Genomic DNA, 17,880 nt, shown 5'->3' on the forward strand with positions numbered 1-17,880 from the left:
CATCAGCTGAGTGCCATTTTGACATCAGTGAGCCAACTCGTCCCCGATGTAATCCCCCCACAACTGTTTACTGCGAATACACAATCACGTGGCTCCATTGTTGAACACTTCCCAGAGGAAACAAAGACTCATCAATCTATTAAGCAGATTTTCTATGATATCATGGAGATAAAATAACATATTTTTGTTTTTAATATGCATCCGGGTGCTCCAAAAAATCTGACCATTTTAATATATTATTAAAAATACTCTCAATGAAAAGTGGAAAAACGCAAGTTATGTTATCTGATTTGGTGCCATTTTTGTTTGCCTTCTGTATTGTGACTTCAATCCCACCACATATTTATTTTGGAAATGTTATGAGATGGCCAGTAAATAAAATTACAACACAATACCATGAGATAATGAAACAGTTCAACACGTTTTGCTCTTCAACAACCCCCCACATGAGTTAACAGTAACCTTCTCAAGTGTTTTAATCTGCTGGCTAACCTGCCCTATTGTGCTGCATGCAGTGGTCAAATGTAAGAAGTGTTATGTGACATGGTCATGTGGTATTTAGGCACATTTAAAACAATATGATAAACGAACATCAACGGACAAGAACCAACAAAAACAGCACAAAAAGACAACAGAACACATGAATACAGAAGGGGAAAAAAACCTCAACATTTATTTGAAAAACACTTTACATAAGATGCACTGTAAACAAAGTAGACTAAAATTAACAAATTTTCTATCAAATAAATAAATAAAATATCTACAGTTCTAAACAAGTTAGTTTTCCCATCACCTTCTTGCTACAGCTGCAGGGTTCTACTTAAGATTGCATCTTTCAACACTGTCTGTATGGCAACAATTGCTGACCATCATAAGGAACATTGTAAAAACATAATGTTGTCGTTTGCCTACGAGGTGAGAAAGGGGCTGACTCGAGCAATGAAACTAGTATATTTGAAACCAAGAAAATACAAAACATAATAAGATAAACTAGGAGTTCATATTGTGTCAAATATCACCCAGACAGGAAAATAAAAGCATATACAACATACAGTAAATGAAGCATATGGAGCTTTTGTCTATCGCCCTAGGTATTTCCATTCCTTTCCTTACACGCTCACACTTTTTTTTTAATTTTTTATATGAAGAACAGAACAGAAAACATGAGCTTAAAAGTTGCTCATGAATTGAACTAGAAAGAAAAAAACATAAGAATAAAGACAATCCTAACATAAGTGCAGTTTAGTCAATGGTAAGGCTACGTTCCCATTGCAGGTCTTAATAATGCTCAATAGCGATTTTTTGGGGGGGTAAAATACGACTTTTTATGAGGAAGCGTTCACATTACATATTAAATGCGACTTCAGTCTGTCTGCTGTGTGGACGTAATGCGTCCGCAAAGTGGCCCGCATGCGCAGAAGATAGGACGTCACTCAACGCTATGTTTACGGAAGTAAATACGTCTGGTCCTGCGTGTCTGGGCCACGAACTTTTATATACTATCCGCAGTCGGAGCTCTTTTTTTTTTTTACCATCTCATATCTACAGAGGAGTGATGCGCGGGAAGATGGAAATAATATTTTGTGAAAATGAAGCAAGCCTTTTCGATCTTTTTTTTTTTTTTTTTTTTACCGAGCTCCTCATTTGACGGTGACATTCTAGTGGGCTGTACAACGTACACCCACGTTCGTGACGATGGGGAGTGGCAATGAGTAGTTGAGGACAAGGAAAGCTAATGTCAATAAAGTGCCAGCACTTGGCTCCGTTTTAACACTCCGCCTCCGACTCCCGTCACTGCTCGCTACAACCTCTACTAACGATGACGTCACGTCATTGAAGTGCGTAATAAATGAGCCACCTGCGTTGCTACATTACTAATATCACCACAAAAGTCAACTGTATGTTTCATGTTTCAAATGGGATTTCATTAAAGTAAAAGATAAAGTCTCAACTGTTACTCAAAACAACTTTGCCGATTCACGTACGTCCCCCGACTAATGCTCCCGACTTTTGATGAAGTAAAGGTCGGATACCTTGGCCGTTCTGACTGCAGTCGCATTGCAAAAATTCGGATACGAATCCGATCTAGGACCACATATAAAAGCGACCCATGTCGGATTACAAAAAACAAACAAACAAAAAAACAAAAACAAAAAAAACAAATCGGATTTGAGACGTTCAGACTGACATAAAAAAAAAATAATAAAAAAAAATAAATAAATAAATAAATAAAAATAGTCATATAGAGGTCGCATTTGGGCAAAAAAAACCAAACTGATCTGGGTCGCATTTGCCTGCAGTGTGAACGTAGTCTAATGGCAGTCAACACAACAGTGGACAAAAGTTGTACACTGCAGTTACTTCAGACTCCTGCATGTCTTCATCACCTATTGGCATCACCCTGCAAAGAGTGTGTGTGTGTGTGTGTGTGTGTGTTTGTGTCATCGAGAGGAGATAGCGAGTGAACTCGTCAGGGCTCAGCATACTTGGCTCTCCTAAGGCACCACCTGCATTGCTTTCTGGCAAAGGGCCGTCGTTGAGACTGCAAAACACACACATGCAGTATTGCCAAAATTGTCCAAAGAAATAAATCTGCTGCTTTTTAATGTGAGAGCAAGTCAAAGAGAAGACAGCTAGCTACTCACAGATTCCATTCAACAGCCACTTGGGTTTGCTCTTCCACGTCACACCAAAGAAGTAGACAGGTAGACCAGTGGCAATGATGCCAAAACCAATTCCACACTCCTTTGGAGTCTTCCAGAAGGATACGATGATGAGGAAGAGGCAGGCGAGCACAAACGTCACCGGTAGCAAGATGTTCACCTGCGGATTTGGGGGTTAACAGCATGTCACAATTTAGAACTAAACAGCCTCAGTAGTCGTGGAGATGCGGGCACCTATAAAAAAACAAGTCAAGAATATAAACAGCCTCTTGGCCAAACTTCGCAGGAACATCACATGAGCGCAGTACTTTGAGCTGAGTAGTAGGGCTGCACGATATTGGAAAATCATGTGATAGGCAATATAGTTGCTGAATATATATATATATATATATATATATATATATATATATATATATATATATATATATATATATATACATATATATATATATATATATATATATATATATATATATATATATATTAGGGGTGTGAATTGCCTAGTACCTGACGATTCGATCCATATCACGATTCATAGGTCACGATTCGATTCCGATTAATCCCGATATGAATTTACAAGTCGATTGTTGAGATTTTTTTTTTTTTTTTTTTTTTACTCAAATTTAGAAAATACCATTCAGTAAACTTATACTGTACATGTACACTGTAAGATTTGTATGAAAATGTATTATTTATTGATCTCAAACTTCAGTGTTATAACTGTGAGCCACTGCATTTAACAAACAGGTTGTAAAATTTTTCATGTTTGAACGGCATTGAAATAAAGCATTAAGGCTTAATGTTCCATTAATATAACATTCTTCCATGCTTAAGGTGTGAAAGTTAGTTTGTGGAATATTTTTCCATCAAAAATGGATGTTAAAAAATCGATTCAGCTGCCTATTGAATCGATTCGAGAATTGCGTGCTGTAGTATCGCGATATATTGCGGAATCGATTTTTTTAACACCCCTAATATATATATACACACACACATATAATATAATGATATAAATATTATTGCGATATTTAACATGTACTTGAAATTACATTATTATTATCTACTGGGGATGTAACAATATCCAAATATCCCGATACGATATTATTGGGAGGTTGGCAAGACAAAAAAAATGTCACAATATTGTTTAAAAAAAACAAAAAACAATATTGTGCTTTTGTACATTACAGCAATGAAACATACTATAAAAATGTTATAAATATACAAAATATATAAAAATAATATATATTAAGACACTTACTTGCTAATGCACCCACAAATTTAATTCCTCCGCATATTGACTCGGTTCACAAGCATATTATGAGCCCCTTCATCTGACCATTAGCGTGGATTTTACATATAAAGGCCAAAACATGACTTGTAAAAATTGAACTGCACTTAAAAACTAGCCACCAGAGGGTGCTAGAACTGCACAAATGAAAATAACCTGACTTTTTTTTTTTTTTTTAAAGATGTGCTGCTTTTAATACTGTGACATAACGACGGCAAAATATTGTGGCAGCTTTAATATAGCGATATCACGATATTGCCGTTATGGTTACATCTCTATTATCTACTGAAAGAATTACATTTTTTCATGCGGCAAAACAAGCAAACTCAATGTATTCTGAGTTAATTAATTGTAATTCCATCTCGATAATCAACTATTGGATAGCATGTCTTTGCGATATGCATATTGCAAGGGCCAATATCAATATTTCTTTGATATATTGTGCAGCCTTACTGAGTAGTGAATATCTGGAAAAGTATCAAGCACAAGTGAACTGGGGGAGCCCTTGATCAATTGCGCTAAGCGGTTCACCAAGCAATATAAATGTAAGCGTTGAGCAACAGGAATGTGACAGGAAAATAAAGGAGATAGTGAGGGAGAGGAAAACAGTGAAAGTAAAAGGACACGACAGTCTCCAGTATACACAGCTTCTGCCTCCGTCTCATTTGAGGATGCAAGAATTGCCTCCCTCGGTTGCTATTTGTTTAGTGCCATCCATCCTCGTAGATCTTCCTTGCTGGCTACACAAGAATGTTCTTTTAAGACAAGACAAAAAAGTAGTGATGACTTCAGATGACGTACTTTCAGTTGTTAGCTAAATCGTCTGGTTAACTCGTCGTCGCGCGTGAGCTTTCACAAGCTTGCATGCAAACAAAGTGCGGCCATGATGGCACAATGGTCTTCTTTGTGTTTGGAGAGTCCTGCAGCAAGAGGACCAGTCACTATACCGGCAGCTGACAAGCAGTCGGCTTCTCTTCTGCCCTCTCATCTCCGATCAGTGTTCATTCATTCATCTCGGCGAATGAATGCATCTTTGTTGGTACCGTGAGACAAAGACAAAATATCGATGACGAAAGATAGATTTTGAATTAAAGGGATACTTGACTAATTGAGACATATTTAGCCGTAAAAAGTTCGTATTTTGTCCAGAATTAATTTTTCATGTACAATTGATACCTTTAAAAGCTAATTTTCCCACTTGATGTCAACTGAAGATGACATCACCTGTGCTGGGGAAGTAGGTAACGACCAATCATGGCTCACCTGTTTTCTCGGTTTGGTCATTGCCGGCTTCCTCATCACATGTGATGTCATCTTCAGTCGACAGCAAGTGGAAAAAAATTGCTTTTAAAGATGTTCATTGTAAATGAAAAATAATGAAGTTATCGCATTAATTATAGACAAAATATTAACTTTTTACTACTGAAAATGGCTCAATGAGTCAAGTATCCCTAGTATTAGTTAGGTTAATGTAGGGCTGTGCAATGAATGGAAATTCAATTACAATTTCAATTATTACACTCCACAATTACAAAAAAAAAAAAAATCATAATCATAAAAAAAAGAGATTATGGTATTAATACTAATTTTTGAGTTGTTTAAATTTATACATTTGCACCATTTTAAATTTTAAAATAACTAATTTAATACATTTTGTTTAATCCAAAAGGAACTTGCATAATTATAGTTTGAAAGAATTTTATTTGCCTTAAGATTTTATTTTTTTTATTTTTTTTAACGTTTAAACAATTTCTTGTTTTGTCCCAAAAAATAAATGATCGTCCTACAACACAGTTCACATGCTGCACTCAACACAAATAAATATGTAATCTTATAAAATTTGTTTGGTGCAAAAGGAACTTACATAATTCTAGTGTGTCTATTTATTTTTTTTAATTGGTCTTAAAATTTTTAAATGTGTAAAATTTTATTGTTTTGTACCAAAAAAAAATCATTTGAATAATCATGATTTGACTTATTCCCAAAATAATTGTGATTATTATTTTTTTTACTCGAGTGTGACAATTTTTACGTTCTTGGTTGGGAGGAGCCACATCTTTAAATATGCATATTGCTACGAAGCGCACATTTTTTTTTTTTACATCTGCTTGTCATTTTTGTATGCGCAAGCCTTGAATAAATCAGGCCAAATGTCGCTCCTCGATGTGTTCTGATTGGTTCATTTAATCGTCTCACCTTAATTGGTCTTTCGAGCTCAGGCTTCTTATAACGGAGCCACATCATCCCGACAATGGCCAACGCGATGCACAGCCAGTTGAAGAAGCTGAAGAAGTTGATGACGGAGAAGATGTCATCAGAGAAGGCGTAAAGCAGCGTCATTATACACTGGACAGAAGGAAACAACAAAAAGCAGAATTATGAAATACGAAGTGAGAGTTTTTGCAAGAATTCAACAATCCATGTTTAAAATGTTCTTTAAATATTATTCGGCTATCAGATCGCTGATTAGAAATTGAATTTAAATTACGTCTGTATTTGTAACGTAGCCAATTAACATAAAAAACAACAAACAGATGAGCTCACAGTGAATATTAGAGAAGGAAGTGGGGTCAACAAGGTTGGGTGGATCATTGACAGCAGACACGGCAAGTGACCTTCACGGGAGCCCACGAAGAATAACCTATGACGTGAAATGACACCAGTGTTAATTCCAAATTTTAAATCAACCTGAATTTCATCCATTTGCAAGAAAACGGATATTTGTGCAAGTGTGCTACCTTGATGATGTGAAAAGAGAACCATTGACAGAGCCGAAGCAGGACAACCCCACAAATACCGGGATGAGCCAAGCCATCACGCCCAGGTGCCTGTTTCCAAAATCCTACAGGACGTCAAGACGGTTAGTTCAGAGTCCCAACAAAATGTGTGCATTACATTTACTTTCATCATCTGGATAATAATGGAGGAACAGAGCGGGGACACAAGGTGGGGGGGGGGGGGGGGGGGTTGTGTTTTCTTAATGTTGACGTCAAGAAGATAAACTATTTGTCGTGGTTTGGGTTGGGTTTTGTTCATTTTTCCTCATGTTTCCTTAAGTCAGACATGTTCTGCGTTTTTGAGTTGTTGTCCTTGTGCCCTAGTCTTAAGCCTGGTTCACACGACACGTGAATCGGCCCGATTTTACCCCCGAATTTCCCCTCCCGACAATCTAAGGACGCGCCGAGACGCAAGCGATAATCTTCACAGATAATCCTGCAGTGTGTGTTGTCACCACACACGGCGCCTCCCGATATCGGCGCTCGAAAGGACCTCCGACTTGAAATCGGGCATATCCAACATGTTGGATTTTTTGGCCCGACTTCGCTCCGTGTGCGGTGTCCCCCGAGGACGAACCATGTGCGCAGCCGGTTGACGGTGACGTGCAGCCAATCAGAAAGCGAGGCAGCAAGGAACCCGGTGTTTTTTTTTTTGTTTAGTTTATTTTGGGGGGGTTTTTTAGGAAGCCGGTGGTGAATCCAAAATCAAAACAGTCATGATGCAGCAGAAAGTCTGCTCGCGCTATTACACTATTTTTATTTTTTTTAAATTCATTATTTGTTTTTTGTTTTTTTAATACACGCACACACATTCTCCACAAATAAACGTGGTCTCCGGGTGGGACGCCAACGCGCGCTGCCAGCACCGAGCCGAGGGCAAGCGATGTCTCGCCAGTGACCATTTACACTCCTTTAAACAACACGTTTCCTTTTTATGCCGCTTTTTGGCTGAAAACAAGGATTGACTCATGTTGACTTGGAAGTCACGTTTAATCTCGAGAGGTTTTGCGAGACTTCCCGTCCCCTTCTTGAAAGAACTCGGCTCGTGTGTGGTGTGTGATTGTGCGGTGTGGCTGCACACCACACACGGTAGGTTCAAAACTGTAACTTCCGTGATTTTTTTTCTTCACGTGTGGTGTCTGTCAAAGGTTGGAAATCGTCCGACAATTTTAAAATCTTCCCGCGTGAACCAGCCCTTAGTCTAAGCATTGTTTTGTCCACCTGTGTTGCCTGCCCTTCCTCATGTATCTACCAATCAGCTTCATCTGCCACTTGTGTCTTGCCCAGCTGTGTCTAATCATCATCAATTAGTGTGTGTATTTAGTTCCCTGTCTCCTCGCTGTCCTCTGTTGGTTCATTGTTATTTTCTGCCCGAATTGCTGCCGTAGTCCTTCCTTATTGCTCTGCCCAAGTTTTCCTTCTTTGTCTGCCCGGAGTTTATTTGTGTTTTGATCAGTTGCTTATTTGCCTCCTGCTTTTGTTTTATTAATGAAAACCCTCCCTGACGACTTGTCTGCCCTCTTGCCCTGCTTCGCCTGCGTTTGGATCCATCACCCTGTCGACACCTGACACTGTAGTGTTTCTCGACAACTTAGGTTTTAATTTAATTAAAGGGGGAAATTGAATTCATCAACTAATATTTTTAAAGACATATTCTTAACTTTTATATTGAAGCAAAATAATAGGGCTGGGTTTAAAAAAGTCGAATAATCAATATCGAATCAATTTTCCTTTTCTAGCCCAATATCGATTCATAAAACCATGCATCAATTATTTAAATATCTCTTTTCTTCCCATAAATTCTTAAGAAAATGGAATTTTAAAGTTTTTTTTTTATCTTACTGTTTTCTTGAAATTTACTGTTCACATGAGTTTTAAAGTAATTTCTTACATTTACTGTATGAAAGACCTGACTTATTGCACTTTGACAATTCAGAATCTTTAGTTTGTATTTACAATATATGAATTACAATTATGAAAACATTTTCATCATCCTTGCTGATGTCAAACTTTTCGTGTTACTGTCATTATTAAACTAAATCATTTGACCCTCCGCAAAATTTACTTGGGAATTTCGCATTTGTTGAGTTTTTACCATGTCTTTAACATTTAAGAAGAGTTGATGTTCCAAAATTAATTGATATCAGATTTAACTGAAGTGAATCAAATCTAATCGGGAAAAATCTAAATCGAATATAATTGAACTCATTGTGAATCCAAATCAAATCGATTGAGGAATTAGAATCGATATCCAGCCCTGCAAAATAACGCTCCTTGGAGAAGATGCCATATATTCATGTAGCTCAAATAAATATAGCATCTTGTTTGTCAGACCACAAACGGGTTCAAACTGAATTAATTAACAGTGCCACAATTAATTCACAATCAATTCCATCCAGTCTACAAAAAATAATAAACGATATACTGTAGAAAATTGAACTGTGGGTCGTTGCAATGTTGTGACAGCTATGTCTGTTTGAAAGCGCTATATGATTGAAATTAAATAAGGCCTGCCAAGTGCTGGTTGCATGCGACACTCGCACGCATGTCGATGGTAGTATTACAATGTGGTGATGTCACTAGTTATACAAGAGTCAAAACCTAGCTGTGTTTTATCTCTTGTGCAAATAGTAACACCTCTGTTAGCATAGTAGTAACCACAGACGTTTTTGTTTTGTTTTTTTATTTACCCAACTTCTTAAAGCCCTTACCACAGCCACCGCCTCCGAGTTGAGCATTTCATCGGTTGAGAGGGTGGTGAAGTACGCCAGGTTGGTGAGAACATACACGGTTGTCACGATTGGCAGAGAGATGATGATGGCTCGGGGCAGGTTTCTGAAATTGACACAAACAATGACAATGAACATTTACAGACATGACACTTACATGACATGACAGCCAGACAATCAGTCAAAGACTTACTTGTAAGGCTCAATCATCTCCTCAGTGACAAAATTCAAGTAGTTCCTGCATAAAGGAAAGGGAGAAAGAGCTTGGTTACACATTTTTAAGTGTGAAGTTAATTATAAAAGTTGAGTTGATCATCCATATTTATCATTCATTGACACCAAGAGTGTATACGCACAGTTTATTCAGGGTGTTATTAATCACAAATTATAGAATAGTACACTTACCAGCCACCGTAAGCAAACAGGCCACTGTAGAGCGCCAGACCGATGTTGCCAAACTCGTACTTTGAGCCCTCGAAGGAATTTTCAGGGAGAAGTGAATCCGTGTCACCTGGTGAAGATGAACAAGAGAACGAAAATACGTCACAAAAAAAGAAAAAAAAGTGTAGTCGAAGAAGGTACTATAGAGAATGTAGTGCTGAGATGACCATCCATGGTGCCATCCGAGTTAGACTGGATGGAGATGAAGTACAATAATTAAACTAGAGTTGTGCATCCCTCATTAAATAAATAAATGAATAAATAAATATGTAGGGATAGACCAATTATTAGTAGGTAATCAGTGCTGATATCTGGTACCCAGCCCTAGTCTTTATTGATTGTTTCAATGAAACATGTTGAACTGACATTAATATAACTTAGTTTTCACCTAAATAAAAAAAAAAAGTGCATAATTGTTTGAGATTAATCTTACAGCTGCACAATGAATGTAAACATGTTTGAAAATTAAAGTGCAGTGAACATTGAACAGTTTCTGAGTGGTTCTTTTCTCCAACCTGCGTTTCATTCCTTCTGATTGGATTGTGTGAATTTTTGTCACTGTGTTGTTTTCATTTTCGTTTTAGTCATTGACAAAATTGTCAGTCAATTTTAGTTACAGTTATCGTTTCAATGAATGGCTTCTATTTTAGTTTTCGTTTAATTTTCGTCAGAAAAAAAAAAAATTGTGACAAAAATTATGACGAACATTTTTCCTCGACGAAATTATCACTGCTTTGCTCAACAATTGTTGAGGAGTGTTCGTAAATAACTTGAGTTCACAGCTTCTCCTGTAGACCCCCTGATTTCTGCTGGTTTCAGGGCATCCCAGCCAAATTCCTGACGGAGCTGCTGATCCCCGCAACATGCACACACATTCTCAGACACAGCGTCGGTTACTAACTCAACAGCCCCCCGGGCATGTTGCTATTCGATGGGTGAGCCCTAAACCTACATACTACGCGTGAGAAACGCTTGATGATCAAAGTGCTGTACAGTATAACAGCCCACCCCCTGGACTTGTGACCTAATAATCCAGAGCGATTGGGTCCCACCTGACTTGTGATGCTTTAAAATAATCATTGGATGGATTTTCGACTGTTTACGTTTTGGCCAGAAATGACTCCAAGCTCCTTTCTACAGTATACTTCAAAAGACAAGGCAACTTTATTGCTATAGCATATTTCATACAAACAACACAATGTGCTTCACACAAGCAAAGACACAGCACCCACAAGCATCAACAAACAACAGTAAACAACATTCAGAGGCAAAGCAGAGAAAACAAAAGTAGCTAACAAAAATTACTAGAAGAATATTGACATTGTTAAATCCTCTTTTCTTTATTGCCGAAAACTATGACGTCTGTTTTGTTCGTGTTGATCTGAAGGAAATTTTGGTTCATCCAGTTGTTAACTCTTTGACTGCCAAAAACATTTAATGACGTATTCTAAAATCCTAATGAATGCCGCCAAAAACGTTAATTTACGTTTATTATGTTTTGTTTTGTTTTATCTCTCAATGGGCAGCGTCTTGTGCAGCGCTGCCTTATCACAAAACAAAAAATATTAGTGTCAAAGTCACTGTTGTGCAAAAAAATGTATCTTTACACGAAAAAGCTTGTTTTTCTCTTCATATTTTTGTATTTTCGCTTATGTCACTCAAATGACCTAATTTCAAATGGCGATTACTAAAGATCGGAATAAGGTAGAAACATACTCTTTTTTTTTCTCATGAAAGAATGGAATCCAATCTTTCATATGGTATCCACAATATTTATGTCATCATACCGCACAATATTTTGTTTGCTTTGAAAAATGAGTGAAAATGATCCAAATCTGTTGGCACCGTTGGGGTTTTTTGGATAACGTTTGGCAGTCAAAGAGTTAATTGGCTCAAGATAGTGACACAATACGTTAATTGAACTTCTGTCATTTCAGGACATATAGCTATGTGTCATCTACACTTTACACAATGATGGACAACATTGGCGTTCTGAAGTGTTGGACCCAAAGATAATATATACAGATGGAACAAAAAAAGGTCCAAGGACTGACCCTTGAGCGACTCCACACATTATGGCCATTTGAGCCGATTCAAAAGTTCTAATGGTCACAAAGAAACTCCTCCTATTAATAGGACTTTAGTAAAAGAACCAGTCTGTAGTGTAGATTCAGCTGTTAATCTTTCAAATTCACTTGTCCTATTTTCTATTACGGTCTTGGAATTTAATGATGTGTGCATGTATATAATACAGTATATGTAGAGTTTGTATATTATTACTGATCCATGTATACTCAACATATACGATGCAACAATGGTGGAATTTTTTTTTTACCTTGGTCTCATTCCTTTATATTACAAAAACCTGGCACCATTGTACAATGCCGCTGCCTATTGCTACTTTTGTAGTAGTATTTAATAATACAAAAGCAGTGAACATTTTGCAGTGACCGACAACTCTCCTGTTTGCTCTATTTTTCCGTTAATGGCTCTGATTGGTCAATCGCCGGAGCGAGTCATACATTGGGTGTGGTTCTTGATTCACCTCCTTATAGTATGTATCTTTTCACGAAGTTTTCATTTTGTTTTGCCACCGAAGATAGAGTACTATCGGCATTACGAATACAACGCCTTTTTGAACATTTGTCAGTGTACATCAGTGTAACAACAACATCTGCTTAAGTGAGTTTAACAACCAAATGAATAGACAAACAAATCACAATAGTGGTTACTTGCACATGTTTTCACCTCAGGGATGAGGCATTGTATATAAAAGATGGGGCTGAGAGCCGCATACTTCCAGGTTGACCTAAACAGTTTTATACTATAACTAGAAATATTCCTGCAGAAATGTTGAACGGCCTGCTGTTTGAAACCATTTCCGGACAATTTGGAATTTATGGTATATATAAAAGGGCCAATTTCCTTGAACCTGGTTGAGGTACTTGTAGAATTTGTATTTGAACATTCCTCTTCATTGTGCTGTTCACCTTTTGACCAAGAGGACACCTAACAACTATTTAACGGTTGTTAACGTCACCATTTAAGGCTTCAAACAGAACAATCTCAGAGGGAGCTGCCCACTCAACAACAGAGTCACAGTGTGTGTCATCAAGAAGTTGCAACCGAGATACAACGGGACGGGAAAAGTCAGCCAAAGAAGAAGACATTCATGGAAATTGTCATGAATTTGACACCAGTTGTGAATTTTCCAATTCCATTTGAAAAAAAAAAAGCTGAAACTTTTAATATTTTCAGTTAGTTGTGCATTCAAAAATGTTAGTCAAATTAAGTTAACTTGTTAATGTTAGTGCATTTTAGGTTCATCCTCAAATTTCATTCAAATGCAATTACCCCTAACTTTTAGTGAGTGGTGTATTTGGCTGTCATGGACACTCATGATATTATTAATTGTTCATTTAATTTGAATATTAAAATGCAGTGAGTGTGAATGGTTGTTTGTATATTTGCCTTTATTATCAGACCTGTGATTGGCTGTCAACCAATTCAGGTTGTCTCATGCCCAAAGTCAGTTGGGATAGGCTCCAGTTGACCTGTGACCCTAGTGATCATCAGTAGTACATTAAAAACAAAAAACAGATTGATGAAAGGTGAAAGGATGGATGGATTCTTGTTCAGAGTGACCCAAGCCAAGTTTTACATTTTGAAGGAGATGGTCAGAAAGTTAAAACAAAACAATAAACAAAGAAAGCTTGTGTATCGGCATATAAATGTTGGGGTACCTTGGCCAATTTTGACAAAGCCGATGATGATGATCAGGCCAAGAGCCAGCAGCTTGGCTGCAGCGAAGAAATCCTGAACTCTGGTTGCTGCCTTCACGCTGTAGCAGTTCACAAAGGTCAACAAGACTGCCAAGACATAAAAGATAAAAAGAGTTATCCAGTGAGAGAGAAAGCACCTTTATGTAAGTGCTCTTTGCTGTCAACACAGAACATAAAACTCATTCTTGGGAGCTGAACACTTCCCACCGTTGGACTTGTTCTCCTCCCCACACATGTACAGTGCTGGCATGCCTCATCTACCAGTAGACACTGCGCCCCATTAAAAGTGATTAACCAAAGCGGCAGGTCCCTTCACAGTTGCTAAATCAGGTCGGAGCCTCAACACAAAGATGAGACTGGGCACAATGAGGCTCTGTGTTCAGGAGAACGACAGTCTACTCTCTACAGAGTGGAGAGCACACACACATAATAAAGCAGACTCATCCAACCATATAAACACCTGATACAGAACGTGTATAAAGAGGCTGCTTATTTGATTTTGAGATGAAGATGTATCGCAGGCATGTGTGCACCAACTGTACATGCATCCACATCAAGAATGAATTAAACTAAGCCAGGTAAGAAAGAAACAGTACCCCATCTAGCTGTCATGTGGACAGTCAGGATTAGGATTATTGATTGATTGAATTTTTATTTTTTTATATTATTATTATTATTATTATTATTATATTTTATTTTTATATTATTATTATTATTATTATTATTATTATTAATTCAATCTCCGGTGTAATAACCTTATTTATTGATTAATTAAATTATTTTATTATCTGTTCTTATTGCTGCTGGACATGTAAATTTCCCAGAGGGAGCCATCCCAAAGGGATCAATAAAGTCAAGTCTAAGTCTAGGTCTAAAGGCCCAGTCTTCGGTTTTCACTCAGGAAAAGGCACTTTATAAATACTGTACAGGATTTAAACAGACAAACTTCTTCTCAATTTACACCTCTGGGCTTCTCTTAATGTCACATGGATTTTTTTTTTTTCACTCACTCATTCACACGTAAGCTTCTGTGAGTGAGTGAGTGAGTGAGTGAGTGAGTGAGTGAGTGAGTGAGTGAGTGAGTGAGTGAGTGAGTGAGTGAGTGAGTGAGTGAGTGAGGTGTGAAATTGCCGCGGAATTGACTTCACGCAGCCGACAAATTCGCCCGGCCCAGTTTGCGACACACCACCCCCCTCTCTGCGTTTGGCTGGAGGGGTGTAAACAATGTCTTTCCAAAGAAACATTCCGCTGTTTACAAAACAAACACAAAATGGCAAAATACAGGTTGGGGGGTTAGGACAAAATCACCACCAGACATTAAGAGAAGCCCATAGCTGTAAATTGAGAAGTAGTTTGTTTGTTTAAATTCTGTATTTAAAAAGTGCTTTTTCTTGAGTGAAAACAGCAGACCGGGTCTTTAAGGTGCTACTTTACTTACTGGTTTTTACCACATAAACTAATGCATTATTTTCTAATGTTCATATGCTGGCCAGTATTTATACAAGAATTTGAATTGAGATGATGATTATGAGTACATTGCTGTTTAAACAAACACGCACTGTACAACATCCATCTATCCATTTTTTTAACCGTTTACTCTTCAAACGAAAAGGCTAAACATTCACATTGAATTGACTTGATACAAAACAAGTAACAATGCGCATTTAAGGAACACAAATACACAGATAGTTTATGAATACAGTATTTTGTTTGAAACTTGAAACAACTTGCTAATATTCACGTCAACCCGTATTTGTAAAGATAATGGAATTTGGACTGAAACGTTACAACAAAAAGAGCTAAAAGCACACATAAAATTGTCTCAATACAAAACAAATAATATGAACATCCTTGTCAGATGAGATTGTTTGTGAATACAGTATTCTGTTTGAAACTTCTTGCAATGTTATAGTCTTTCAATATAATAATAATAATAATAATAACAATAATAATAATAATTATTATTATTATTAATAATAATTTATTTTAAGCAATATTAGTAGTAGTTTCCCATAATTTACAACCCAGAATTTGTGTAATGATTACACTAATGTTTTATCTGTGATTAAGAGAAAGATTACTAAGTACTGCAGTAATAGTTTATCGGCTTGTTACACGCTCCGCAACCCTGAAGGGGATAAGCCGTGTACAGAATGCATGAGGGTTACATCATTACATGGGTTATTCAAAAATAATTGTTTTTAAAAGATTGGGAATTAAAAAATATATATCCTAAATACAGGCACAAGACATTAGTTTAAGTGAAATATAACATTTAATGTTGAAAAGCTTTTTTTTTCTTTTTTAAAAATGTTGAAAAGCGGTAATTTTGTCTGTACGTTACTGTAAATGACGTAATAAATCGTGCGACAACTGCGACCTATTTCTTCCTAGTATGGCGTGGTTTATTCACCAGCATGCGCTTTTATGTCGCGTTTTGTTACTCTACCCTTAGATAAAATAGGAAAAGCTGCTCGGTGTAGGTCACGCAGCTCAATACCCATCGTCCACAGGATGGATAAAAAAGGCAATGTGAGCGACACGCTAGCAAGTTCCTACTTGACGAGAGGTTGCATCATACAGGCAACAAACGGCCGAGCTCGGATACTCACGGATGCAAAGGCAGGCCACTAGCTTAGCCCCGGTCTCCGGTACGGGGCACACGGGGAAGATGGGTTTGAGGAGGTACGTGGCGAAAACGTAGGCGACGATGTACTGGGACGACGGCCTGATGATGAGCAGCTCGATCCACAGTTTGAGGAAAGCCGGCAGTGAGCCGTACACCTCGAGGATGTAGGCATAGTCCCCTCCGGACTTGGTGATGGTGGTCCCCAACTCCGCGTAACACAGCGCTCCCACAGTGGAGAAGATCCCGCAAACAGCCCACACCACCAGGGACAACCCCACGGAGCCGCATTCCTTCACCACGCCGGTCGGCGTGACGAAGATGCCCGAGCCGATGATGGTGCCCACGATGATGGCCACGCCGTTCATCAGCGTGATGGTTCTCTGGAGGGCGACAGTTTCCTCGCCTTTTTCATCCTCGGCAGTGCTCTCCAGCATCTTCTCCGTGACTTGTGGATCCTCCTTGCTTAGCGAGGAATTCGAGTTTCTTTTTTTTACCCCCGACATATTTCGTTTAAGTTCCCTTTTATACTTCCTTTATAGTGTGCAGGGGCACAAAGCGACACACGTTACCGGCAGTCTTCCTCGCTTGTTACTCGAGGGCCGGTGCCTGATCCCGGCCAGGCTCAACCACGAGGCTTCCGCTGAGTGTGGGTCGGAGTGAGTCAGAGTGGCGTGTTTTCTACTACAGAGACTCTGACAATGTGCTGAGACCAAGTCAGGATTGCCATGTCGTCCCTCCTCCAAGGCCAGCCCCATGTTCGAGCTCGTCTGGCTCGAGGGTGCCCCAATCAGTTTGCCCCTTTTCGCCCCCTAAAGGCGGAAGTTGACACTACAGCATAGCTACACTTCACATTTGGTTCATGCAATGCCCAACCTTATTTGAACCACGCCACATGTTACAAATTATTTTGTTTCCGGCACATCGCCAAACAAAAGTTGCAAAAATCATGTGCACAGGTTTGTACTTACTGCCATCTAGTGTATTAGTGGAACAACGTTGTACTGTATTGTTCTGCTTGTTACCTTGCTAGCTAGCATAAAAGTGCAATTTTTATGGATTTTTGTCTTTATTGTGAAGAATAAAGCACAAATATTGAGGGGGAAGAAAGCAATGTGCTCTGCCTTTAATTCATATCATTATTATTGTAAGAATTAACAGACTAAAAAAGTACTTGCATACAAATATGCTAATAATTCAGTTATTAGTTAGAGTTTTGTTCTGCCAAATATTGAAATCAGATTGGCCTAAAAAGAAATCCACTCTGTTGGGCCCTCATCTACACAGTTACAATCCTTTATGTGTGGGTATCAATTATTCGTGGATTTTTTTCTATCCTCCTGAATAGTGAGGTATTGTATATGTTCTGTAAATGTTGCTGGCTGAGTCTAAAGAAGTAATTGTTTGAAGGTTTATTCCCAATAACTGCTAATTTATTTTAGCCCGTCTTTGCGATTTTTAATTATATGTTAACATTAAGACAGCAGATTAAATCTTCTGGTTAAATTGAACATTTTGGAGTTGAATATACAGTACGACATTTCATTCTCTTTTGTCTCCTGTGTCGTCAGCTT

The 17,880-nt window shown here is 38.1% G+C and overlaps 1 protein-coding gene across 1 annotated transcript; it reads right to left on the minus strand.

The window, feature by feature from the left end:
* Nucleotides 1-645: 645 nt before the first annotated feature.
* On the minus strand, nucleotides 646-17,091 carry slc7a5 (solute carrier family 7 member 5). The gene is made up of 10 exons (XM_077516493.1): nucleotides 16,293-17,091; nucleotides 13,642-13,767; nucleotides 9,863-9,968; nucleotides 9,651-9,695; nucleotides 9,440-9,563; nucleotides 6,690-6,793; nucleotides 6,496-6,592; nucleotides 6,148-6,297; nucleotides 2,646-2,823; nucleotides 646-2,542 (listed from the first exon to the last, which is right to left on the minus strand). Exons 1-10 carry the CDS (start codon nucleotides 16,810-16,812, stop codon nucleotides 2,496-2,498), a joined length of 1,497 nt encoding a protein of 498 aa, XP_077372619.1. The 5' UTR covers nucleotides 16,813-17,091; the 3' UTR covers nucleotides 646-2,495.
* Nucleotides 17,092-17,880: the final 789 nt, after the last annotated feature.

This window comes from Festucalex cinctus, chromosome 3, assembly GCF_051991245.1.
Source record: "Festucalex cinctus isolate MCC-2025b chromosome 3, RoL_Fcin_1.0, whole genome shotgun sequence".
In the NCBI taxonomy this organism is placed as follows: Eukaryota; Metazoa; Chordata; class Actinopteri; order Syngnathiformes; family Syngnathidae; genus Festucalex; species Festucalex cinctus.